This window comes from Cordyceps militaris (genome assembly GCF_000225605.1).
Source record: "Cordyceps militaris CM01 unplaced genomic scaffold CCM_S00003, whole genome shotgun sequence".
Taxonomy (NCBI): domain Eukaryota; kingdom Fungi; phylum Ascomycota; class Sordariomycetes; order Hypocreales; family Cordycipitaceae; genus Cordyceps; species Cordyceps militaris.
The window spans coordinates 142325-166440 of record NW_006271971.1 but is presented as its reverse complement, the minus strand read 5'-3'; the positions used below and the strand labels follow the sequence as shown (position 1 = coordinate 166440).

The 24116-nt window shown below is 52.6% G+C and overlaps 7 protein-coding genes across 7 annotated transcripts; 2 read left to right on the top strand and 5 right to left on the bottom strand.

Annotated features, from left to right (window-relative positions):
- Positions 1-2801: 2801 nt before the first annotated feature.
- Positions 2802-3684, bottom strand: CCM_03675 (uncharacterized protein; the record flags this gene model as incomplete). The annotated part of the gene is made up of 2 exons (XM_006668824.1): positions 2802-3405; positions 3524-3684. The coding sequence occupies 2 exons, from the start codon at positions 3682-3684 to the stop codon at positions 2802-2804; spliced, it is 765 nt and encodes a 254-aa protein (XP_006668887.1).
- Positions 3685-4977: 1293 nt separating this feature from the next.
- On the top strand, positions 4978-10320 carry CCM_03674 (gamma-glutamyltranspeptidase periplasmic precursor; the record flags this gene model as incomplete). The annotated part of the gene is made up of 1 exon (XM_006668823.1): positions 4978-10320. The coding sequence occupies one exon, from the start codon at positions 4978-4980 to the stop codon at positions 10318-10320; it is 5343 nt and encodes a 1780-aa protein (XP_006668886.1).
- A 173-nt stretch (positions 10321-10493) lies between these two features.
- Positions 10494-12804, bottom strand: CCM_03673 (dipeptidyl peptidase III; the record flags this gene model as incomplete). The annotated part of the gene is made up of 6 exons (XM_006668822.1): positions 10494-10880; positions 10935-11032; positions 11080-11518; positions 11565-11614; positions 11661-12438; positions 12487-12804. 6 exons carry the CDS (start codon positions 12802-12804, stop codon positions 10494-10496), a joined length of 2070 nt encoding a protein of 689 aa, XP_006668885.1.
- Positions 12805-14027: 1223 nt separating this feature from the next.
- On the bottom strand, positions 14028-15310 carry CCM_03672 (protein kinase domain-containing protein; the record flags this gene model as incomplete). The annotated part of the gene is made up of 2 exons (XM_006668821.1): positions 14028-14770; positions 14821-15310. 2 exons carry the CDS (start codon positions 15308-15310, stop codon positions 14028-14030), a joined length of 1233 nt encoding a protein of 410 aa, XP_006668884.1.
- A 323-nt stretch (positions 15311-15633) lies between these two features.
- CCM_03671 (uncharacterized protein) lies at positions 15634-16004 on the bottom strand (the record flags this gene model as incomplete). The annotated part of the gene is made up of 2 exons (XM_006668820.1): positions 15634-15808; positions 15874-16004. The coding sequence occupies 2 exons, from the start codon at positions 16002-16004 to the stop codon at positions 15634-15636; spliced, it is 306 nt and encodes a 101-aa protein (XP_006668883.1).
- A 322-nt stretch (positions 16005-16326) lies between these two features.
- On the top strand, positions 16327-20092 carry CCM_03670 (pfs domain-containing protein; the record flags this gene model as incomplete). Its single annotated transcript, XM_006668819.1, has 9 exons — positions 16327-16341; positions 16515-16643; positions 16693-16977; positions 17048-17270; positions 17340-17834; positions 18034-18967; positions 19023-19520; positions 19611-19796; positions 19849-20092. 9 exons carry the CDS (start codon positions 16327-16329, stop codon positions 20090-20092), a joined length of 3009 nt encoding a protein of 1002 aa, XP_006668882.1.
- A 640-nt stretch (positions 20093-20732) lies between these two features.
- On the bottom strand, positions 20733-22273 carry CCM_03669 (monocarboxylate permease; the record flags this gene model as incomplete). The annotated part of the gene is made up of 3 exons (XM_006668818.1): positions 20733-20900; positions 20959-21397; positions 21453-22273. 3 exons carry the CDS (start codon positions 22271-22273, stop codon positions 20733-20735), a joined length of 1428 nt encoding a protein of 475 aa, XP_006668881.1.
- Positions 22274-24116: the final 1843 nt, after the last annotated feature.

The following is a 24116-nucleotide window of genomic DNA, read 5'->3' as shown; positions in this document are numbered from 1 at the left end:
GTACTTCTTTTTAGGTATAGGGTAGGTAAAATTAAATACAACGTTCCAGTGGGCGACCAGGGGGCCACGCGGCATTAGTCACTGAACGTCTGGCTATAGGCTAATTCACGTAAATTTTGTTGATACTGCCAGTAAAACGATTGCTTATTGGTGCTAAGCTGCATGAGTAACTCAAAAATAGCACCTATCATTCCTAACCGCCGGACAAAATCCTGAATTGTCATACCAAGGCGCCATAAAACCTACCCACCAGATTTGGGCCAACAAGTCCTCCGTAACAATAGTTCAGTCTTTCTTAGTGTATTGACCAATCCTTTGTTTTTGGGGGTTTTTTTTTCGCTGATAATTCTCAGAGCCAAACGGTCGTTTCTCGCCCTCTGATGTATTAGGCTCCGATCGCAAATGATAACAAATGTCCCAAAATAAGAACCAGCTCATGCAGTATTGCGTGGCGCCAATCAGGCCTGTCATGCAGCCGCTATGGCGGAGTGAATGCCTTGGTGAGACATGTATTCCTTCCGAATCCGCTACCACCACAACTTTGCACAGGTCTTGAGAGACTGCCTCCCATTTGAGATACGATCTAACCAAAGTCGTGTGAATACTCCGTATAAGAGAAGGTTATTAGGTACTAGATTACTTCGCCATGATGAGGCAAGATAATTTCGGGACCTTGCGGGTGGTGAGGGACGATACTGCTAAGAGACGGTAAGCATAAAATAATAATTATGTATTCATCATTATATTTCGGCCGTATATTAATAATGGGAGGTCCATCAACCTTTTGCTAACTTGGTCACCTACTGACACTAATATGTACATCTCGGATTCAAGGTTCCTAGTCCCTGTACCTTGAACTAGGTGACTCTCTGCGAGAAGTTGCGAGCCAATTATCAGCTGCTAGCACTGTGCCAAGATGGGATCGAAATATTGCGCTGCAGAATACGCCTTTGATTCGCAGTAGCTGCGAGCTGAATCCATCTCAACGGAAGGTTGCAGTGTATGGATCGGGTGCACAGAATGTTAGGCGGCAACAGCACCACGTCCGGATGGCAGCTACTATCCCGGCTCGCTAACACAGATTTGCCGAGCTTCCGTCGATCGTTTGGATAACGACATTGGGCACTTACGACACAGCGCTGTGCTTTGGAGAATCAAGGCGCTCTCTCAATCTTGAGTCGACTTGTATCTGCGCAATCGCCGTATGTACACTTTTGCCGTGAGCGTGCCGGTGGCACCTTGATTTGGTTGCGTGACGTGGCACCAAATGTCATGTAGCATTTGCATGGTGAAATGCAGCCCCTATCCTTTGGAACCCAAGCCTTGTCATCCGTGAGCAGGCCTCCTCCTCATACCTACGGGGTTTCCTGTCTACCCCCTGTTGCTATAATAGGCAATTCTGCCCTTTAGAAATTAGGGTATAATGTTCCTGATATCTCTTATCTTGTGGACGAAGAATGCATCTATGTCCTAACAACACTTTGAGGCAGACCGCCCCCAACAGGATATACAGACACGAACTCGCCGTTCCCTCAGCTTTAACTCGCCGAGGCAGCGATGGCGTCTCAGCTGGAACAGGAGTTAACCTGCTCGGTAAATTTCGAAGTACATGATGCTTACAAGTTTTTGTTCTCCTAACAATTGAAGATATGTTCCGATATATTTCGTCGCCCAGTCGCCCTGCTCGATTGCCTCCACACCTTTTGCAAGGCATGTGTGAATTCTTGGTTTGATGCGCAGAGCGACAACGGCTCCCCTGAATTCACATGCCCGATTTGCCGCGAGGAAGTCAAAAGCTTGCGCCGTGACACCAGGGCTGCTAATTTAGCCGAATGGTTTTTGCTCAAGCGCGAGGCGGACGAGACATCCCGGCCTAGCGATGAAGTCCTTGCCGATAGTGCACCGCTGGCCGCAGGAACACTGCGCTCAGCCGAAGAGGAAGGGCAAGGGGAAGGCAGGGGTTCTGCGAGCAGCTCAGATACATTCACACAAGAAGAAATCTTAGGGGAGATTGAAAATTCTCGACCGAGCGAATATGACCGTCGCCAGAGTACCACAGATTTTTACAACCTCGACGACCACGATGGCTCAGGGGAAGAGCAAGAGGAAAGGGAGATGATTGATTTCGTTACGGCGATGAGCCTGAGCACCTATGATCAGGAAACCAACGCACGGCGAATGGGACTCGTGTGTACATGCAACACGCGGCAGAATGGCACATATAAGACAAGAACCACTAGACGGACTGATTAGAGTGTGTACTAGTTATTATCAACAATAGAACCGATATAAACAGTTTAATTAAGACTAGTAATAATGGCTTCCCTTTAGAGGGCTTTATTTGAATCACAATATGCCCTGTCACCTGTGGCCAAACCCGTGGGTGCGACGCTTATGGTGATGTGCCGACCTCACGTCCCCTGTGGTGGCCACGAAGTGTGCGTCAATCACTTGTTCCACTTCCTCGGCTGGGCCATAAGCTGCCATGGCCTTGGATCATGGAAATAATTGATTTGCCGACCCTACTGACTAGGCAACAGGTGGACCAGGAGGAATAGCCGGCATCTTGTGTAGTCGATCGAAATGCGCCGTCTTGTTGCATAACACTAGATATTTCCCAACTGAAAAGAAAACCCACAGAGCATCCTTTTATTTTTGATTATTTGATGATTTATTTATTTTTGGATCTCTTCATTCACACAATGGAAGCAAACTAGTTACAAAAAAAATATAATTCAAAACCATGGTAGATACAACTCCTTCATAACATTGCCTTCCCATGTCTGCTTTGTTAGGCCCACCTAGCAATTAAGTCTGGAAACACAGAGAGCTAGATCCATGATTCCGTCATGCATAATAAGAGTCGAGCCATCCGGTTCTTGTATTTTGGTGGGGAAGTCTTCTGTGACGAGCAAGACCTCCCTTATCCCGAACACTGTCGCAGGGCCTGGGCGCAGGCGAGGGACGCTGTCTGGGTAATGCCACCCAGGCGGCCGGGGGGCGTCTGGCGTTGACGACGATGAGCTAGACGAAGAGGTATTTCGGGAAACGCATTTGCGTGGATAAAATAAAAACTTTTCAGGATCCATCCACGGCCCTGGGGTTTGCCACGCCCACCCCGGATTGTCACCCCAATGTTTAAGTAACCCTGTATTCTGTTGCCACGCCCAATCCGAGGCGTTCCAGTTCTTGCAAAACTTATCGGACTCGTCGGGTGTCCAATGCCGCTGCTGGGTCGTGTCCAAACATAAATTGAGAAAACGCTCAATCTCGATTTTGCATTTTGTGCGCACGTTGTCGCACCTGTCGCGGGCATGGACATCGTCGCGACTAAACGGCCAGGAGACGGTGGCGAGCAGGGACCGCGCCAAAGCCGCAGGTATCTTCATTGTTGTCGGCGTTGATCTGAGGGGTTTGAAGCGAGTAGATCAGTCTGTAAGAGGATTGAGGGAAAAAGGTAGTGATGCTTCGAAGCTAAAGCAATGAGTCTTTTTAGATGACTTTATATCTGTCCAGAATATACTGACTACATGTCTCGGCTGTTGATTCGGCCATGAAAAAGGGTGCTGAGCTGAGATGGCAAGAATCTTTCTCAGCTTCGGTCGGGTCCGAAAGTTTCAAGCGCAGCTTGTCAAGACCGAGCCTAGGACGTTCCAAAAGAAGATGGGCAATGCAGTTACCCATTTTGCACGTCTGGAAGTGCATGTTTCGGTTGTCTATTTTGCGACATTGACAGAGCCGTCATCCCAATTTCAGCCGAAGCCAGTCTTCAGCTGATTCCAATGGTTGCAATGTCTCATGTATTGGGCTGGCTGAACATACGTCAACGGACTACTCCGTCCATCTGCAGATGATTCACTAGAGAAATATGATCGTTTCGCATGCCAAGTATGCTTCCGAGGAGGTACAAAACACTCGTACTATGTCGGCGTCCCGCTCAGCTGCTGAAGGCTAACCTGTCTTATGGACTTGGCTGTCTGGAAATAAATTAGCAGACTATATCCGCTGACGAATTAGAAGAAATGCACCCGTTTCCTACATGCCAAGTACTTTCGGGGAGATATAAACGTTCGTCTATTTTGCCAGTGGGTGTTGTACCTGTACGTCGGCATCCCCTCGCTCCTCAAATATCTGGCTGGCTGAAGATCCCTCAACAAGCTATATTTGCTCACATGGTCAGAATTTTATGACTGTTATAGGCAGAAGAGATGCCGAATCTGCATGTCAACGGTTCAGGTTGCCATTGGTGTCAGACAAAAGCATCTCTTTGTCTAGCAGAGTGGCCATCTGAAAGAGCAATCAGTTCTCACATGCCGTCATGGCATCATCACGGCGATCAAGCTGCCAAGGTATTTACTATACCATAATCTAGAACCAAATGACCGTTGCAGTGACTCGTTTGGTGGAAGCTGCAAATAGTAAATGCTGGATTGACAAACGCAGACCATTGGCAACTTGTTGACGACGCCTCCCGCAACCTGAGTTCCTATTGCATTTCGTCATTTCTTACTGAAACAAAATAACAACGAGCAGTATATTATCAAGCATGACGTATTTCGCAGAAGAGGCGGCCTTTGCTTGACCACCCTTTGCCACCTGTCTAGATCATGAAGCTGCAGGACGGGCTACATGCAAGCTGAAGTGTGATAAGCGGTGCATCATCCTCGTCCCCTCCAAAAGCAAGCCTCCCAATCCAGTTGATCCTTCGCATAATGGCATTTGAAGTATGAAATCCAACCCCCGGATTGCGTTTGTTTTTTTTGCGTTGTTCAAAAGTCCCGGCCTAGCCAGCCACTGTCGATGAATACAAGCTGCTCATCACTTCAGAAACGCTACATTCTTCCTGAGCCAGTAAACTCAAAACAACAAACTCTTGTATTCACACACATTTCCTTCAAAAAATTCCATTTGAACTCTTTCTTGTCCATCACCTAGAAGCTGCGTGAGACTGAACATCCAGGCTCAGCTTCGCGAACAATGGACGTCCTCAACTCAAACTTGTCGGCGCAAAAGTATGGCTATGACTTGGTTGCATCCACCAGCCAGGAGAGTATCTCTGGCATTATGATGCAGTCTATTACCCAGGCTGCTGTGGAGGGAACATGGTACTTTTTCCGCAGCAGCAACCCTGGCAGCACCTACGACATCTGTGGCAAGGAGGAGGCTCTGAAGAAAACGAATGGTATTGACCCATTTGACACCAAAAGATTTCCCGATATTATGTCCACAAATGACGCAAATTACACGGCCCTCTACGATGCGGGACTCAGCTTTGCTTGCGATTTCGTCCTGGGCCTTCCACTGGACATGACGGGAGATCAGCTCCCGCAGCCGTGTGTTGTTCTCGGCGAAGAGCAGGACAAGGTCCTTTTGAACGTCTATTTTCAGACAATCACTTTTGTTCAGACACGCACGGAGAGCGGAAGCCGGGTGTGGAGGCGGACATGCCAGCAGCGCGGCGCTCCATGGTATGCCACCATCAAGCTGAACATTGTCCAGGAGGACATGCCGTCCATTGAAAATGACTCTTATTTCAGCCGAAACAAAGAGGCTGCCTCTGAGATCAAGACAAAGGTGCAGGGCGGCGGCGGCTCTGAGCCCTCCTTTCGCCAAGTCGTTCTAGGCTGGAACAACTACGATGTCATCAATGTCGAGTCCCAGGGCACTCCGGCAGACACCACCGGGAACCTCATGTCTGCATTACACCATTCGGTGGCCAAGCTTCAGGGCGTCGGCCTGGCACCACTTTGCGTTCTCGCCAAGTCTGGTGCGTCGGAAGCTGCGTCGCTCGTCTCCGCGTGTGACTGGCAGGTGACTCGGTACGCAGGACATGCCAACGTCTCAACGCTTGATGTGCTCTGCATGATTGATGGGCATCAATTGCCAGCTCGGCCTCATCCCGACTTTGACTGGCACTGGATGGAGCCAGGCGAAGATGAGGGGCAAGTGCATGGATTCATGTCAGTCAATGCTCAAGTCATCGCTGCCCTCATGAAGGCGCAGTGTTGGGACAAGATTGCAAATACATTTTGTGTAACATTTCAGTGCCTAGCGAATGATGCTGGCTTGCTCATGATCACGTCTGGTCACGCGGATCTGCCCAAAGCTTATGTCCAACTATGTCCCTCGCCGGGAGTCCTCCTGCAGGTTGACTACGTGACGCTGCACGATGCCACCAACAAAGACACAAAGCTGTGGATCGACTATTCGTACAAACTCGAAATCAAAAGTGCAGAAAAATCCTTTACTGCCTCGCAGGACGTCACCGCACATATTACCATCACCTACGAATCCTCCCCCAGCACTTGCACAATCACCGCTCATAATGAAGATACATACGACATCTCTGTCAACAGTGAGGGTGATTTAGCTACAAAATGGAGGGATGGCTCGGTTGTGAGCCCAAAGAACTCGTTTGTTTCCAACAGCGCATGGCCATCCTACTTTAAATATAGCGCGGAAGCGTGCGTTACTGTCTTCTACAGGGATGAGTTCACCCCAAAGATTGGAACCAAGGTCCTGGATACCATGCCGCTGAGCAATCTGGGCAGTTTTGTCTTTCCAGGGGGCCAAGTTTATTCATACAACGACCCAAAAGTATCCAAGTTCAACGATTTACTCTGTGGAATCACCTACCGTCCGCCAAGGGCCATCAATTATGTTGGCGGGGACAAACTTGACATACCCGAGGCGCCCGAGGCAGGCCGCCGCCCACCGGCATCCCCTTCGTCGGGAATGACTCTGACATATTCGTCGGATCTTATCCAAAACTACATTCCAGGCAAAGCAGTCGACATTGTTGGAAGCTCGAGCAAATTCTTAGCTTTGCAGGCCAAGAATGGCAATTCCATGATCCTCACCGTCAACAGCTCTGGCGCGCTTACTATCATTCGAGAGCAGAGCAGTTTGTTCTCCAGTTATAACAACCCTGACGAAAGTTCAAAATTGGGCTGGATTGCGTCGCCCCTGACTGAGCAGGGTAAATCTGTCATCAATTTTGACGCTTCGCAGCATGCCGTCACTGGTGCCATCAACGTTGCCGTTGTCATGGAAACAAGCAACCGCGAAGTTCTCTTCACCTCCATTGGAAACTCCCACGAAGACTTTTCTTGGACGTCCAAGCCCAACTGGAAGCCGATAGAATACGATGCAAAGCCGACGGCGCCGCCCAAGTTGCACATTGCTGGCCTGCTCTTTGCCGAGGCTTCACATGACTACCTCATTGCGGATATTAACCGCCCCGATAACGACTCGGCCTATATTGAGCGATACCACATAAAGTCGTCGCCGAAGCCGGGCGAGAAGCATTGGAATATCCACGATGTCCCGGGCGACTTCCTACGAGACAGCTTCCGGAGCTGCGTGGGCCGGTCAAAGGGGGAGCGCGTCGACGGTGTTTACACTTCGGGGCGAGAAGGGGGACGCGCAACAGCAGGCACCCAGCTTTGCTATCAAGCCATTGAGAATATTTACCAGCCCACAATCCCAGCCCCGCCTTGCTGGCTCTTCCTGCCCAAAGGCCACGAAGCACCGCTGGCGGGTATGCCCATCGCGACAATTCATGTGGCGAGTTCGTCGTCGTCGTCGTCGAGGAATACACCCACAGACTTGTACGCAGTCGCAAATTCCAGTCTTTATCGCTGGGGAGCAGATAATCAGAAAGATAGAGCCCGTGGACAACTCATCATCTCGAAAAGCCCGCTGCTGTCTGAAACACATACCCTGCATGCCATGGCTCAAGATGGGATTGCAACGATCTGGGGGCTGAACAAGTCAAAGCAGCTGTTTACCGTATCATGCGAAGCCAAGTTGGTGTCGGATCCAACCAAATGGAGTGCGCCGATTCCCGCAGCTCTCGAGATTGAGCGGCTCTCTGCCTACGTCAATGCCGTCGACGGGGGCAACACCATTTTTGCGTTGTCACACCACCAGAAAATCTTAAAGGAGGGAGACGCACGACTTTCTCAATTCACAAAGCAGACAAAAGGCTCCAAACTATGGAAAGCCCAAAACATCATGCTTCCGGTCCTCCCACACGAAAAGTCCAAGCCCATCATGTCCTACACAACGTCGATTGCGGTCAAGGATGAACACGGCCATGGAGTCTCTGGGGCAAAACTGTCCATCACCACTGCATCGCGCACATCAGTTTATATCAATGGCCATTATCACATTTTGAGTCGCGAGCCAACCACGGTGACGGTAGACACGGTCGGAACGGTGACCGTGGTCGAGGCGACAGAGACCTTGTCTGCGGCGGCTTTGACCGTGAAGCTGCAAGGCACTGGCATGGACGGAGTGGAGGGCAACGACGCAGCAAGCGTGGAAATAAAGCCACACGATAACGCCTACACCAAGATTCGAAAGCTGGAGACCAAAGAAGCAATCCAGGGTGCCACAATTCCCAATAACATTGTCGGTGGGGGATATTGGGAGACAAGCACGCATAGGAGCCTAGTGTCCACTGGAATGAAGGACGGTGTAGTGGACAGTGCAGCCGAAATTATCGGAAAACTCAACAAATTACACACGGAACTTGAAGACTCCCCGCAGCGCGGAGCAGGGTCTGAGGAGGAGTATCGAGTCCTACCAGCTGCACACTCGTCAGAAGCCATGTCACTAATGTCCGGTAGCCGCGGCTTCTTGACCGAAGTTGGAGACTTTCTTCATGTCCTCTGGGAATCGGTAAAGAACGGCGTCAAAGTGGCTATAGATTGGGTTTGGGATAAAGTCAACAAGACCTACCGTGTGGTCATGAAGTTTTTGAATCAAGTCTACGAAGCCATTGTGAGAACTGTAGACGACATTGTTGCCGGAATCGTTTGGGTTTTCAACAAGATTGTCCACTCTATACAGGATGTTATCGAATACGTCAAAGTTCTGTTTGAGTGGTCGGATATCCGCAGGACCAAGGACGTCTTCCACAAGGTCGTCACGCTATGGCTGGATCACGAAGTTGGACAAATAGACGAGGGAAAGGCTCTGTTTGACAAAGCCATGGACGGCGCCATCAAGGCAGTTGACAAGTGGGCTGGCTTCAACCATGACTGGAAGCGCCTTGACGGAGCGGAGAAGAACACATCAAAGCAAAACTCCAAGGACCCCGGAAGCGGCCAGACAGCAGCATCGAGTCTGTTTCTCAACCATATGAAGAACAACATTGGGGGAATGGCGCTAACACAAAGCGTTGACGCATTGCCAGAAATCACGGCGTCCATGATGCGTGATGTGACTTCGGATCTGCCTGCACCTACAGCCGATAATGGGCTGCAGTCACTGTACGATAAGCTGTGCGCACTGGCTCACGAGTTTCAGCATTTGAGTGTTGAGGAAGTGTTGAAGAAGCTATTTGCCATCTTGGCCGAGGGTGCTCTCGTAGCAGTGAAGGCCGTTGCCGATGCGGTTTTGACAGCCTTGTCAAAGCTTGCCAAGACGGCACTCAAGATTCTCGATATGAAGATTCACATACCCATCATATCGGATATCCTAAACGCCATTGGAATCCCAGACATATCATTTATCGACCTCTTCATGTGGATTGGTGCCGTGGCCTACACCGTGGTGTACAAGCTTGCAAACCATAACAAGCCGCCATTCTCCGAAGCGGTTGCCGATTCCATCACGTCCGTGTCTACTTGGGATGCCCTGGTGAAGCTATTCCATCCAGCTGTGGCACAGGACCGTGCCAGTATAGCAACAACGTTACCCATTGACCGGAGCGCCATGTTTCACGGCGGCCACGGCGCGGCGGGCATCACAGGCATATCGAGGGCCATCCTGCACACACTGGAGATAGCGCAACCCTCAAACTCCAGCAGCTTGATTTCGTGGTCGTCGGTTGCAGCCACAGTCATCTCCGCCGTGCTTGCGGGCGCCGCCGAGTCCCTCGCCCCACGATGCACCATCGAGAACAAGGATTTTGTTACGCTGAACAGGCTCGTCATCGCCCACACGATCCTGTGGAGTGTGACGTGTGCCGTGGCCGGGGACGACATGTTGAAACCCATTGCCAAGAGAACAGGCCTCAAGTTCATCGATGGTCGTGGCGCGGGGGCGGTTGTGGCCGCCATTATCCGCATTCCCGCGCTTGTCGTCTCCGCGCACCACTTTTCCGAGCTCGCTCAGAAGCCCGCATCGGCGGAGAAGACGGCGTCCATTCTTGGAGAGGTTTCCGCCGTGACGTCGAGCATCTCTACCCTGGCGTATGCGGTTGCGGCGAATACCAGCGGGCAGGTCAAGGCCGTGGCAGTTGTCGTCGTGGGTGTGAGTGATGTGGCAACAGCAGGGCTGCAAATCGCGGAAGCAGCGATTCCTTATTGAGAACGAGAAACATGTCATGAGCGCCACACATTTGTCGATCATCGATGGTAAATTCTTGGGAGATGTCAGTATTGAGCAAAGATAAATACGTATTGCGTATACTGTATTTTTCCTTTAGCTGGACTGTCAAGCCATGCTCCGCCTTTTAAATTCGTGTAAACCGTCGCCCCCGTCTAAACGGCCCTCTCAGCCCACGACTGGATAATGCCCTCGTTGCTCTCGTCATATACTTTGACTTGCACGTCACCATCCTTCACAAAAGTATTTGGCTGCACGAATTTCCACTTTGGGTTGGGTTTCGAGCACACAATTTTGCGCCACTCCTCAAACTCGCCGTCCACCGCACACAGCGGTTCGTAAAACTCTCTGCAAGAGGAAACGTCTGCCGTGCACCGCCATATGTGCAGACGGCAAAGGTAATCTCCCAAGGCTGGCTTGCCGTGGGAGGACATCTTGGAACGGTCTACCCGCACAGTGAGAGCGGAAGTGGTGGGATCATGGTCGATGCGGACGACGCCGCCGCCATCACGGAGCACATGCTTGAGAATGGAAAAGTGTGCCTGGAAACATCAGTCATTTGCCCCATGGAAAAAGCTGGTTTTCTGGCGGCGTACCTGATGGTGGACCTGGCCCCAGGCCTGGTTTTCGGCGCTGTAATGCTGTAGAGCTTGCAGTCCGTCTACGCCAATATTCATGTACGTCGCGTAGAGAACTAGGCCCTGGTTAGCAGGCAAAAACAACCAGTTGCGGTCGACGTACGCTCATCAGCCGTGATTTCGCTAGTGTCGGTGTAGCCAAAAATCCCCAGCAGCTGCTTGTTGTCCATGAAGTACTCCGACATGAGAATCGCGCGGCACTCTTCCACGGTGCTAGCCAACTTGCCAAACACACTTCCCCAGTTCTGCAAAGGCAAGTAGTGTGATGCTATAGGTTTCTTGGTAAGAGGATTCAGTGGTGGATTTTCCCTGTCAAAGTTGTAGACCCCGGGCTCAGTCTCGGCGAGCAGCTTACCACTGCCGTGTCCGAGCAGCTCGTGAATGGCTGTTGTCAGGAATCGGACGATATGCGTCATCGCCTTGAAGCTCGAATGCTCAGACGGGTCGACCCAGTGGCACGGCAGATTGGGATTGTTGTTGACGCTCAGACGGTTGGCCAGAACAATGTTTTTGAAGCCCACGTTCTCACGAATGGTTTCATCCTATCCTCTATTAGTACCTTCCACAAGAAGGGGATTGGTAACTGACATTAGGAAGATTGGCGGCTTCAAATACGACGCTGCCGGCCACGGCAAGAGCTGACATAGTTAGACATTGCCTAGAATTTGGATTCGACGAGCGTACCGTGGATGCTAGTGAAGTCGGGCGCTTCGAACAGGCTCTTCTCGTATGGCCCTTTGCCATCGTTGACACCGTCGACTGCCCACGGGAGCTGTCGAAGAAAGTCGGCAGAGCTGTTGACCAACTGCCTTAGTCTCGCTACCTCATCTTTATCCGCGATGCCAACTACGGCTTCCCATTCGGCTCTGATTCCAGCCGGGTCGCGATATGGCTCGATAAAGCCGATGATGTGCTCGATTGTCGCAGACCCATCCAGGACCCAAGCTTTCTGTGACTCGTGGAAAGCGTCGAGACTGCCCGTGCGAAATGTGTCGATGTAATGCTTCAGGCAAAGTAATTGCTTATCATTGGCGGCGTGTTTACTTGCTTCTTCCAATGATAAGATAACTTGTTCCAATTCCTTTGAATGGTCGCCTCGGACCAGAGAGATGGCATCTGTCAGTAGACGTGGCGCTTTGTCCGTTTCAACTGAAGCTTGTAGAATTTCGTATTTGGAAGCCCCATCTACAATAACTCTTTGAAGACGAGTATTTTCCGGCCCGATGGCGTTGATTGCCATGATTTCGGATACCATGGCAATCTCGGCCTGCGTGATAGTTTCTGTGCCAGGATAATAAGCGGACGCTGACTTATCGCTGGGGTAGCCAAGACCATATGGCGGCACAGAAAGCAGCGGCCCGATAATCTTGTTCAGGTCTTCTGTTGTCTTTGAAGAGACGGATGCAAGTTTTCGAAGAGCGTCTGCAGTCAGGTCTGGAACAAACTTTCTGTCGCCCTCGCCCTGTCGAGGTCAGCGCCGGGTGGCGAAGGATGGCAGGAGAAAACCTACATAGTAGTTCCCTAGATTGCAAAGAAACATGGCAGCGTATTCGAGGAAGCACTCGATCTCTGGGGTAGTGACGCCGGCCTTGGCGACCAAAGTGTTCCACTTGCCGTCGCAAGCATGGTAGAGGTCCATAATGAAGTCAAAGATGTCGATGCTTTCGGAAGAGATCTGCCGCATGACGATTCGGCTTGCCCGCCAGGCGGCCTGCGCCATGTGATGGGCATAGAGCTTCTCGCGTGGCTCGAGAGCATCGAATATGGGCTTGATGAGAAGCTGGTGCACCGTGGCCCCAGGTACGGGGGTATAGCTCTGGGAAGCCATGTTGCTATCGCCTGACAATAGTTGGCTGGCTAGCTGGGCGAGGATGCGGATGGTGGCGAGCCATGATTATGACGACGATTTGAACGCAAAGTGCCGAAATAAATGCCCAAAAACCACGTGTGAGCTGAGCAGAAATTCTGCCTTGACGAGGCTTTGGCAAACGTCGGTCTGTCATGTAACACGACAGCAGCAGATGAGGGGGTGGCTACAGCAAACGCGCCGGCAGTAGCTGTAGGGTATGTGAGACCTCCCAAGAGCCCACACAATAGATCATCATCCCACACAGCATAAATACTTATTAGATAAATAGCATAACAGTAGCCCTTCACAATCAAGACAAACCACTTGCTATTAACTCGAGCATGCATACCCAGAGCTGCAACTCACCTTGTCCGCCGCCTTCCAGAAGCAAAGTTTTGCGCACTGCTGTATGACAACTATCTGTCGATCCTGAAGCGGTCAAATCGACAGATTCCTGCTACTATTGGTTAGCACTGGTGCGTCAAAGTCCTCTGCTACTTTCAGGACCAGTCCACTAGCGACGCTCCCTCGAAGCGTCGACAACGTCTTTCAGTGGCTGAAATAAAGATTCGTTGCATTATCAGTGTGCTTTCTTTTATTCCCCCTTTTTTCTTTTCTTTTTTTTTTTTTTTTGTATTTTCTTTTTTGATTTTTACTAGCCCATGTTCTGATCGAGTACTTGCTCTCTCCATCATTCGCTTTGCTTCTGGCACAACCTCCTAATCCACGGGAAAAGTTGTCAGTCATCTCCACGCTTCCATAACAGTACGTCACTACGCTCTTAAAGGTCCTTCTTAGCTTCGCAGCTTGAAGATTAATGTCCGCGCACTTCTGTCAGCTCTGAGGGATAGCTTCACCGCCACCCCCCACCACAGCCGAGAAAGCAAAAGGCGCCCGTCACCATATAGCATGCACAGCTGGGTGTAACACGTCAACACACAGCTCTCCTATTGTGTCACAAAGAAACGAGTGAAATCGTTCAATTTCATTGGCGGATGTATGAAGTGGCTCGTGCAGCACATTGGAGCGTTCCATTTTCAGGGTCAAAGGGATGCCCGCGCCCTTTTTGGATCAAAAGCTTTGTTGCGCTTCTCATGTTGAAACTGATATAGGTGCAAAGGGAGAGCCGGAATCGACGATGCACGGAATGTGGCGATTCAACAGAATTTGCTAAGCGACGAATCGACAAACCGACACGGAAACTAAATACCCGTGTCGCTAAAAAAGGGATGTGCTTGAATCGCTTCAAACGAGAGTCGTGCCCCCGCGTCATATGTGATGAGGCTTTCCAGCAGATCGTACAAATGTTGGAGAGCCGGTGAGAGGGGCTCAGAGACGGCAGAACCGTCACGTTCGCTCAAGGGTCTTCCAACGTTTCGTACGCGCTGCTTCAACGAGAGCACGTCGACTTTCAAGCGCCGGCCTTCAGCTTCTTTGGGGGTCCCGTCCGGACAAAAGTACCTGTCCCTCTCTTCCCAGTTCTTCCAGAGGGCTTCAGGCGGCCTGCCAAGCATGGCGACCTGGTCTTTTTTCGCGTCATTGTTCCACCCAAAGAGCAGCTTGATCAGGGTTCGGTCGGCACACAGCTCGTACAAGAGACACCCGTAGGCCCATTTGTCAATAGCAGACGTAATCTCGCCGCCGAACAGGATCTCGGGCGATGTCAGCGGTGCGGGGGTGTATACCACTGGTGGACGTTGGTCGTGGTAAAAGGCGGCCCCGAGATCGATCAAGAGGACTCGGTCGACACGTAGACGGCGCTCCAGGGCCGCCATGTCCCCAGGCTCGACGGTATACTCGGGGGCGCTGGCTAGCATGGGCCCTCCATCTAGGCGACGCACTGGATGCTTGATGGGCTGGCCGATACAGGCGTAGAGTTCCTCCTCGGTCCAGTGATCGAACCGCTCGAGCTGCCACAGAATGTTTGACGTGTAACAATCTGTACCTGTCAGTTCATCGGCAAGAAGACGTCGAGTGTAGACGAAGACGACTCACCAGCATGCGCAATGCCCAGGGCGTGAAGGTAGCCCAGAGCCTGGGCAATCTGGAGACCGACCATCCGCGGCCAAGCCAGGTCGCCATACGGCAGATCATCCGGCCTTGCCAAGCGGTCGCCTGCCACATCAGTCACGAGACAAGTATGCTTTCCATTCGGACCATCGACGGTGAAGCTGTCCCGAAGCTGGACTACGAATTGCTTGCCAGGGTGTGGCAGCTGCGTGTCGCGAATTTGCTGCAGGATGCGAAGCTCCTGGCTCTCGGGCGGTGTGTTGGCGGACATGACCTTGAGAGAAACGTACGCGTTGTTCACGGTGTCCCTAGCGAGCCAGACCGTGGCAAAGCTGCCAGAGCCCAGTTTGTGCACGATTCGATAGCGGCCGTTCTCGAGAACATCACCGATGAGAAGTGGATGGAGGGCATTTTTGTGGTATCGATCAGGATCTTCTGCAAACTTGGACGTGGATGGAAAGTAAGTCCGGGACATTGTAGGAGGTTTAGACAGAGTTTCGAGAAAAAGAAAAAGAAAAAATGAAACTATAAGATAGATAGGAAGAAATGAATTAGGATGAAGAATGCAGAAAGCAAGGGATGGCGCTGCCAGGTGTGTAGAAATATAACATCGGTGGCGCGGATGCTCCAGGCGGACCACTCCCTCACTCCTCGAGATCTTGCCCCGATTTCCGGGCTGGCATCTATAACGGCCGTGGGGAGACCCGGAGGCACAGTCATCAATTATTACAATATTTTAGATATTCATCTACAACAACTGTACTTGTCATTTTCCTTGCTGGGTCGAGTTTCGCGGCCTCAGATGCTAGCCTTTTCCACAAACTCGGGCTCTTTCTCCAGGTCACCATCCTCATTGAACCAAAGCCTGGCAAAGACGTACTTGTTCAGGCCGTCTCTTACCCAGGCATCACTTTGAAAGTGCACGTCAATCCACGGCCCCTGCGACCTGTATCGGTACTTCATAATCATGTCCCTGACAATCATCAGCACTCTAGCTGGCAACAGAGGGTAAAGAAATACTAGTTCTGGTATACGCACTGAACACAGGCGTGAGAGTAGCCCCTCGCTTCGGCCATCTTCTGAATGTGGTCTGTGATGCGGGCCTTTTCTGCAGCGTAGCGAAAGTCATCCTCCCACCCAATGTACTCGACTGTGACAGGCTGAGCCATTGCCGTGACGCTTAGAACGAGATAAGTTTTGGATGAAGAGGTCAAAGGAGTATGACAACTGTGAAGAAAGGCAATAGTGGTCAAGTAAATTAAGTACAGTATTGACTTTTGGCAGCAGCGACGCCGGCCATCAAAGAGTCGGAGGCAATGAATGGAACTGCCAGTTGGTGCAGCGTCACACCAAAGAAAAAGCCTTTGTGTGGCGCTTCACAGACATGACACTGGGCTCATGCAAGCCACGTATTTAATCCCGCAGGGTGTCCCCCGAGCCACCCCTTTCAGAAAGCTAGGATGGCACCGTGTAACCGACACCGCCAACGTCATGTCTTGGATTGCTGTACGACACAAAGCGCAGCCCCAAAGTCAGTCTTGAGTGTCACAGATCCCATGACTGATTCAGCCAGTCAGTGGTAGGCGTGCCTGCCAACACCCCGAGCAGCTTTACCTGCCCTTCTCTCACAACAACGACAACCTCGACGCCTTGCTCACAATCTTGACCAATCTACCTAGTTTCCCGCCCTTCTGATACTCTTCTTTACCTCGTGTACGCCGATTTCAGTACAATTCAAGCCTTTTATTCGCACTATTTGGCCACAGCCCGCTGCTGCGAGTGCCTCGCGCGATGGACTCCTCAGAACTGTGCGTTGCTTTGAGCTCGACTCACCCGCGCCCCATCAGTAGTCAATAGGATGAACTAATCGTATCAAGTGAGAAATTCTTCATCGATCGTCGGGAAAAGACCGTATTGCAATGCGAAGCATGCCTAGATCCGGATGACCTGGCGGAGGTGCGGCAGGTTACTTCCTGGGAGGCGTTCCGAAGCAAGACGCTCAGCGACACGACCCCGTTTGAGATATCACTCATCGAACCAACGCTCTGCCACTTGCGCCAGTTCACAGACACGTTTGACACCACGCTGGCCGCTGGCCTCAGGGCAGACTTCTTTTGGGGAATCCTCAATCTGCTTCTCAAGGTAAAAGGCTTCGACCGCAATTTCCGTATCAGCTTTTTATTTTTTGTTCTGCATTAACAAATGCTTTTAGGTTACAGCCGAGGATCCCACAGCCCTCAACAGGATCCCCAGAATGATCAAATCCGTGGGCTACAAGGCAGAAGCTTTCATGGCGCTATATGCGCTATACGCAACGTCACTCGAAAATCGGGGCAAGATGAACGAGGCTTGCTTTGACATCCAAGCCCAGCTGGTACGCTTCTTCACCGCTGCGATCCAATCTCTGCGCGGCAAAAAAGAGAGCACAACTACCCGTATGTCCCGTCAAAGTGGTAGAGGCAGTTGGTCAATCGCGCAGATAATAACCCAAAATGTTGACACAGATGACGAGGGCGATTCCTGGCAGCTGCTTGAACGACGCTTTACGTCGACCAAACAGGAGCTCACCGAGACACTGGCGCGAGTGGAGGGGCTCGCTGCTGTTCGTAGCAGGGCCGACCACGGCAGCAGCGCGGCGACGACGCCCCGCCTCCGCTGCTTGATGATCCCGACCAGGGAAGTCCCCCGCTGCTTCCACAGGGCTGACATGTTCGACAGGATTGACCAGGCCCTGGGCGGATCGGGATCAAGTACCGCCTTTCGTTCGGTGGCGCTGTACGGGATGGGCGGCATTGGGAAGAGCTCCGTCGCGGCAAGCTACATTGCGCGCAGGTTTGAGGAGGGCGAGTATGACGCCGTCTTCTGGGTGTATGGAGAAACAAAGGCATCGCTGCGTCAGAGCTTCACGGATATTGCAACGCGGTTGAGGCTAGACGGTACAAAGCCAACTCTTCACGACGATAATCTTATCCTGGTTCAGAACTGGCTTCAATCGACAGGTACGTGAGAAAGATTGCCCCTTCTTTTCTGCTGTCAGTCTCTGCCACATCTTCCCTTATTGTTGTCACTTTTTTCCCTCTTGACTCAGAAAAGCTAGAGATGATATTGTGCTAGGGCTTCTTGGCACCTCCATGTATACTCATCTCATTGCCATCTCTCATTGTACTGTCTTGATCCATTCAGCTAATCAGCCCACAGAATGCAAATGGTTGATTGTATACGACAATGCGGAATCGGCTGATCTACTGACGACCTACTGGCCGGAGACGAGCCATGGCAGGGCGATCATCACCACCCGAAACCATGCCCTGGCCTACGAACCTGCCTCTGCCGGCCTGGAGATGACCTCTTGGGACGAGCGAGAGGGATCCGAGTTTCTGTTGTTTCTTCTCAAGGACAGGATTGGCAAGGACATTGAGGCGGAAGGCCTCTCGGCATGCGAAATCTCCAAGAAGCTCAGCGGCCATGCACTGGCCCTCTCCAGTGCGGCCGGGCTCATCCAGAGACGATCCTGGTCCATTGCCGAGTACATGCGCGTCTATCTGGAGAACCCGAGAGGAGCCCAGGAAAACGAAATGCAAGCTCTGTGGGACCTGACCTTTTCGACACTGGACAAGGACAGCCGAACCCTTTTGGGTATTGCGTCCTTTCTTGTCTCGGAATACATCCCACAAGTGTTATTCGAGTTGGGCGGTGATGCTGACTTGTCAGACGACCTGCAATTTTGCACCAAGGCCTCTAGGTCAGTATGCCTTTCGCAACATCGAATGGGCCCGTGGCTACTGCACACCGGCGTCTCCGCGGCCATCAAGGCGCTTTCGGCGCTTGCTCTCATCAAGCAAGACACGGATGCCCGCACATTCTCCTGCCATCGCATGGTGCAGACGCAGTTCCGGTTGTACCTCCCCCTCGAAGAGCGACAGACGGCCTTTTACCATGCAGCCGATCTCCTGTACCGAGCGTTTCCCAAGCAGACGGATGCAAACTCCCACCAGCTGTATCGGCACTGGAACGAATGCAATCAACTGTTGCAGCACGTGCTCAGCCTCAAGGACAATTTCAAGCAAGACCCCAACCTCTGCGACGGGTCCAAGGTCTCGACCTTTTGCGAGCTGTTGAGAGACTGCCAAAGGTAGGAGACCGGTTCCAATGGGGCGCCAGTGACGGTATGTATTGACGAACAACAGATATCTCTTCGAAGCAAATGCGCTAGACGACCTTGACGATACTTGCAAAGTCAGCCTTTTAGCAGCAAAGGCGCTCGATGACAAAGAGAAGGCGGCAGACCTCATTGCATGGACGCTCTCGATGCAGGCCAACATGTACGAAAGCATCGGCAGGGTCGAAGAGGCGATTGCGCTCAACCGGAGAGGCTACGAGATGAGGCTCGGCGAGACGCCGCCCAAGGGCGGGCTGCTCGGCGGATTCCAGCAAAACCTGGCCTACAACTACAACACGGCCAACCAGCACGAGACGGCGCTCGAGTGGTTTGAAAAGGCCAAAGAGCAGTGGACCGCGCATAACGTCCAGCAAGGACGGGAAGCAGACTGGCCAGCAGTGACGAAGAAGAACACGGCGCGATGCCTGGTCTACCTGGGCCGCCACTCCGAGGCCGAAACGTTGCTCAACGACTCTATTGTCCAGTTCAAGGCGGAAAAGGTCTTGAACTGGGCCATGCTTGCCTAGTAAGTTGAATCGCGCTGTGCTTTTTTTTTTTTTGCCAGCCACGTCCCTGTCACGAAGCCCCCAGCCAACTGACTTTGCCCGTTCTGCAGCGCATATTTCGTTCAAGGCACCCTGCAGCGCAAGACCAACAGGCTCGAAGCGGCGGAAGCCAGTTTCATCGGGGCGCAGAACCTGTGGCTGCGAGGCGACCACACAAAACTGCATCCATTCTACGCCGGCTGCATCTACAAGACCGGAGTGCTCTGCCTCGAGCAAGGCAAAGTCGCGGCCGCCGTGTACGCATTTCCACCCTCGTTGGCTAGGTCTGTAAAGCTAACAGTTCTCCAGGAAGTACCTTCGCGAAGCAATGGACATGACCAAGTTCCACGCCAAAGTCATGCCTGTTGAGCACGCTCGCTGTCTATTCAAGCTGTCAGAGGCTCTGGCGCAAGATGGATATGCCGGCCACGCGGAGGAGGGCAGAGGCCTGCGAGACGAGGCGGAGATGTTTCTGTCGCGCAGGGATCCCCAGGCGACAGAGTTTGGCAAGGAAGATTGCTATGATGTGTTTGTGCCCATCTTTTGGCGCTAGATCTTTTTACGCAGGGTGAATCTATCCTGCAAGGCTGCTCCTGATTCGGCTCGTGACCAGTTGGATATCGGTCGCCTGACGAGAGTCGATGGCCGGGCGCGTGGCCATTGAGGCAGGAGCGGATGCACTAGGGATTAGAGAGGCCTGCTCTAGCTCGTGGTATTTTCTCTGCTATTTTACGGCTCTCAATCAGTTATGAGACCAAGGACCGCAGTGTCCACGGCTTTCGCACTCCCCATATTCGCCAGCAACTGTTACGTGCAAAGAACGCAACGGGGTCCAGTGCCGCGTCCGTCGATTTCCATGTCCATTCTCGTTGCTTGTGGCCACGCAGATGCACAAACAGTCAAGGACCAGTAAACGAAGTCAAATTGGCTCTGTTTGAGCGTGCAAACGTGAAGAATGCCTGACTGTTAAGCGGTGGGTGGCAGTCGTTAGCGGCAGTCGTTAGTCGGTATACCGGTACAAATTACACTTGCCTAGCTGCACTGCATCTGCCCTGCTAATAGGAGGTATGTACTCTTATTGGGAGCCCAATTGCTGCCCAACAATTAAAATTAAAATACACTATTTCTCTTGTATGAACCAACATTTCCCCTTTGATCAATCGTCATCTAGACGGGCGAGTTTAAGCTTTATTTCATACAGCCGCGAAAAACTTCTTGTTAATGCGGAAGCGCACAATTGCCAATAGAATGGCAGAAATCAGCGCCAGGCTGCCTGCGTAAAACATGGCCGGGCGGTAGGCCTTCAGGCCACCACTAGCACCACCAAAGGCCTCGAGGAGGTAGCCGGCGATAGGCGAGCCCTATGATAATGTTAGAGGAGAAAGTAGAGTGTTGGCAGCAGTCAAGAGAAATACAGACCAGGAGATAACCGCCCGCCCAAGCAGTCATGATCATGCCCATGACGACACTCACGCGCTGGCTCCCAAACATACTGGTGGCAACAGTGGGCGTGCAGGAAAAGAAGCCCCCATTCGAGACGCCGTTGAGAATGCAGAAAATGGCCAGGGGCGTGATGGACTGCGAGACTGGCCAGATGACAAGCATAGAAAAGGCCGACAGCAGCAAGGACGCCAGCAGCACGTTCACGGGACCGAACCGGTCGCAGCAAAAGCCGCAGATAATACGACCAATGGCGGATGAGAGGGTGAAGCCGGCCACGAGACCGGCGCCGGTGCTGGAAGAGAAGCCCAGCGCTTGACTATAGAGGGGGAGGAAGAATGGAGGAACAAAGATGGGAAAGTTGCCTACCGCGGCACACAGCCAGAGGAGAGTAAAGTTTGTGTTCTTGAATAGTTTCCTGCGGATAACGAGTCAATGTCGATGAGCGGAGCCGAGGGCCCAAGGCCACTTACATGTCAACAAAGCGCTTGTCAGGAATCTTTGTTCGTTCCGTCATGAACCAGCCGGCGAGCACACCCGTCGCCATGGTCACGAGACCGAGCACACGAAACGCCCAGGCAATGCCCAGGTTGCGGATCAGGGCATCCATGAAGAAGCTGTTTGTGGCGCCGCCAAAGCCGCTGCCCGCGAAAATGAGGCCGTTGGCAAGCCCGCGGCGGGTGTTGAAGTACTGCGCCGGCACGGCCGCGACGACGGCAAAGCCGCAGCTGCCGCCCGCACCCGCGAGGAAGCCAAACGTGACGAAGAGGCCCGGTACGCTCTCGGTGCAGAAGCTTGCCAGGACGCCGGCGAGGCCCATGGTGAGCATGCCGAGCATGGCGAGCCTGCGGGACCCGAGCCAGCGGCGCATGACGAACGCGTCAAGCACCGCGAACCAGGCCGGCATGGACGCCTGCAGGGAGCCGATGAAGGACAGCGTGGCCGGGCCGGCCAGGTGCTCCTCGACGAGCGTGCGCTGGACGACGCCCCAGGCGTACGTGGTGCCCGACGCCCACCACATGAGCATGGCGCCGCTGAGAACAATGACCCAGCCGTAGCCGCCGTCGGGGCACTCCTCGTCGAGCGCGCGCGAGGCCGCGATGATGGCGGCGTCGTCGTCGTCTGTGCTGGTGGGCGGGGGCGGTGGTTGCGCGCCGCGTCGGCGCGTCGTTGTCGATGTGTTCAAGGTGAAGTCGTGGGTGGCTTCGGCGCCGGTGTTGATGGGCGCGGAGAGGGTGGCGGCATCGTAGTCTTTCAAGCGGATGCTCGCGGTGGCGGTTCGGGTTGAAGCCATGGTGACAGTCCGGAGGGTAAGCAGTGCCCAGAGTGGCCGTGACAAGCGTCGAGACTGGTTCGTTGCCTGGTGAGTGAAGAGGAGATGGCCAGACAGCACAGATGGGTAGTTGATGGGGTGAGGACGAAGAAAGGAGACATTGAGAGAGATCAAAAGTCGATGATAGAATGCAAGGGCCAGAGCAGCAGCCTGCTCGATTCGCGTGTTGCTGACGGAATGACACAAGATGAGTCGAGGTGCATGAGCTGGCCCACAAGAAGCCGATTTCTGTTTGCCACACCAAAAAAGTGCGTGCCGGACGCCGAGCGCCCGCAAGTGACAGCGGAAGAAAAGGAATGTGGCTGATGGAGAACAGATGGGGATGGGTAAGGGCTACATGATAGAGAGCAATGCTACGTCGTCGAGGGCTCGACGCATCCCGCCGTGATGCCGCCTCCAGGTCCGGGAACAAGCGGCAAGATGTTGTGATGCTCAATCGGGCTCTTGGCACGGCCGCGACAGTTCGGCCGAAGTCATCGGCCGATCTTTGCAGTGGAACCACTCCTACGGGATGATGAAGGATGAAGAAGGGGCCGCAGATGAGCGGCTGACAGTGGCGTAATTTTCGAGGCCAAGCTCAAGGTAGTTAACTAGATGCGTAAAGAGTGGAAAGAATCCACTGAGCAGGACGACGGCATGGCAGCTTGCCGAACAGGATTGAGTCCATGTAACGAAGCAAAAAAGTAAGGAAACGAACAATTGAAACCTGTTTGCCGCTTCATTTTATAAGAGCAGGCACGGCAAGAAGAGAGCGTACAGTGCGTGATAAAATTAAGCGCACGGTGGAACACACCAGAGGGTTGGACAGTGTGCCAAGAAGCCAATCACGGGCACTGAATCCCACAATACAGAGCCAATACGGCAATTCCCGCTGGCTGAGACAAATGATTACATCGTTCTAGTTCCAGTGCACATCTATGCCTCATTTCCTCAAATGTCGCGCATCAGCCTGACTGGCAAAAACTGGGACAAGTGCACCTACATAAATGCATCGAGTAACTGCCGAGTATTCTGTGACCCGATTGCACGGGAATTCATCCCCCCGGTGGTAGCGGGCATTCTTTTTCTTCACCGCGGAACCACGATAGTGGAGAGTTGACTTTGCCAATGTATAGCCATGCGGACCATACAGACCGGACAACGGAAGAAACGATGCCACATCCGGATTAGGATCGGCCGGCTCAGGATCGGGTTGAGCCAGCGGTAACCTTGGTGGCTGAGATGAAAGCAGCGGCACAAGATTGCGAGGCGCAAGACGGCCCTGTCTCTACGGCGCAATTTTATGCGCGCCCGCAAGATCTACGATGCGTATCTAAATCAAGTCAAAAAAAGCAACAAAACCCCGCTAACAACATTCCTTCTTGTCTTGAACACTTTGGAATCCTGACGTATACGCCACGTGGGATCCTCGGGTCCCATAGCATCCGGCTCGGGAAAGCCCATCCCGGCTTCCCCCAAAACAACTTATACAAACATACATTTGTTTTTTTTCTTACTAGGCATTGCGAGCAGCGTAGACTACAGCATCGAGCTTATAATTGAGAATGCTACCGAAACAAATGCACATAGCTGCCTCTGATCCTTGTCCTCCTCTGCAGATGAAACGCTCTCTGAAATCAGGTAGCTGGCCCCCCGCTGCAGCCCCGCGCCGACCATGTTGCAAAACACAGTCCCTCTCAGCGACGACGAAATCAACGAGTTTGTCGACTTCTTCGACACCAGCGCCCCCGCCGGCGGCATCCTGTGCTCCGCGCTGGAGCAGCGTCTCGAGCAGACGCGCCGCGAGCTCGCCCGGCCCGCCGCC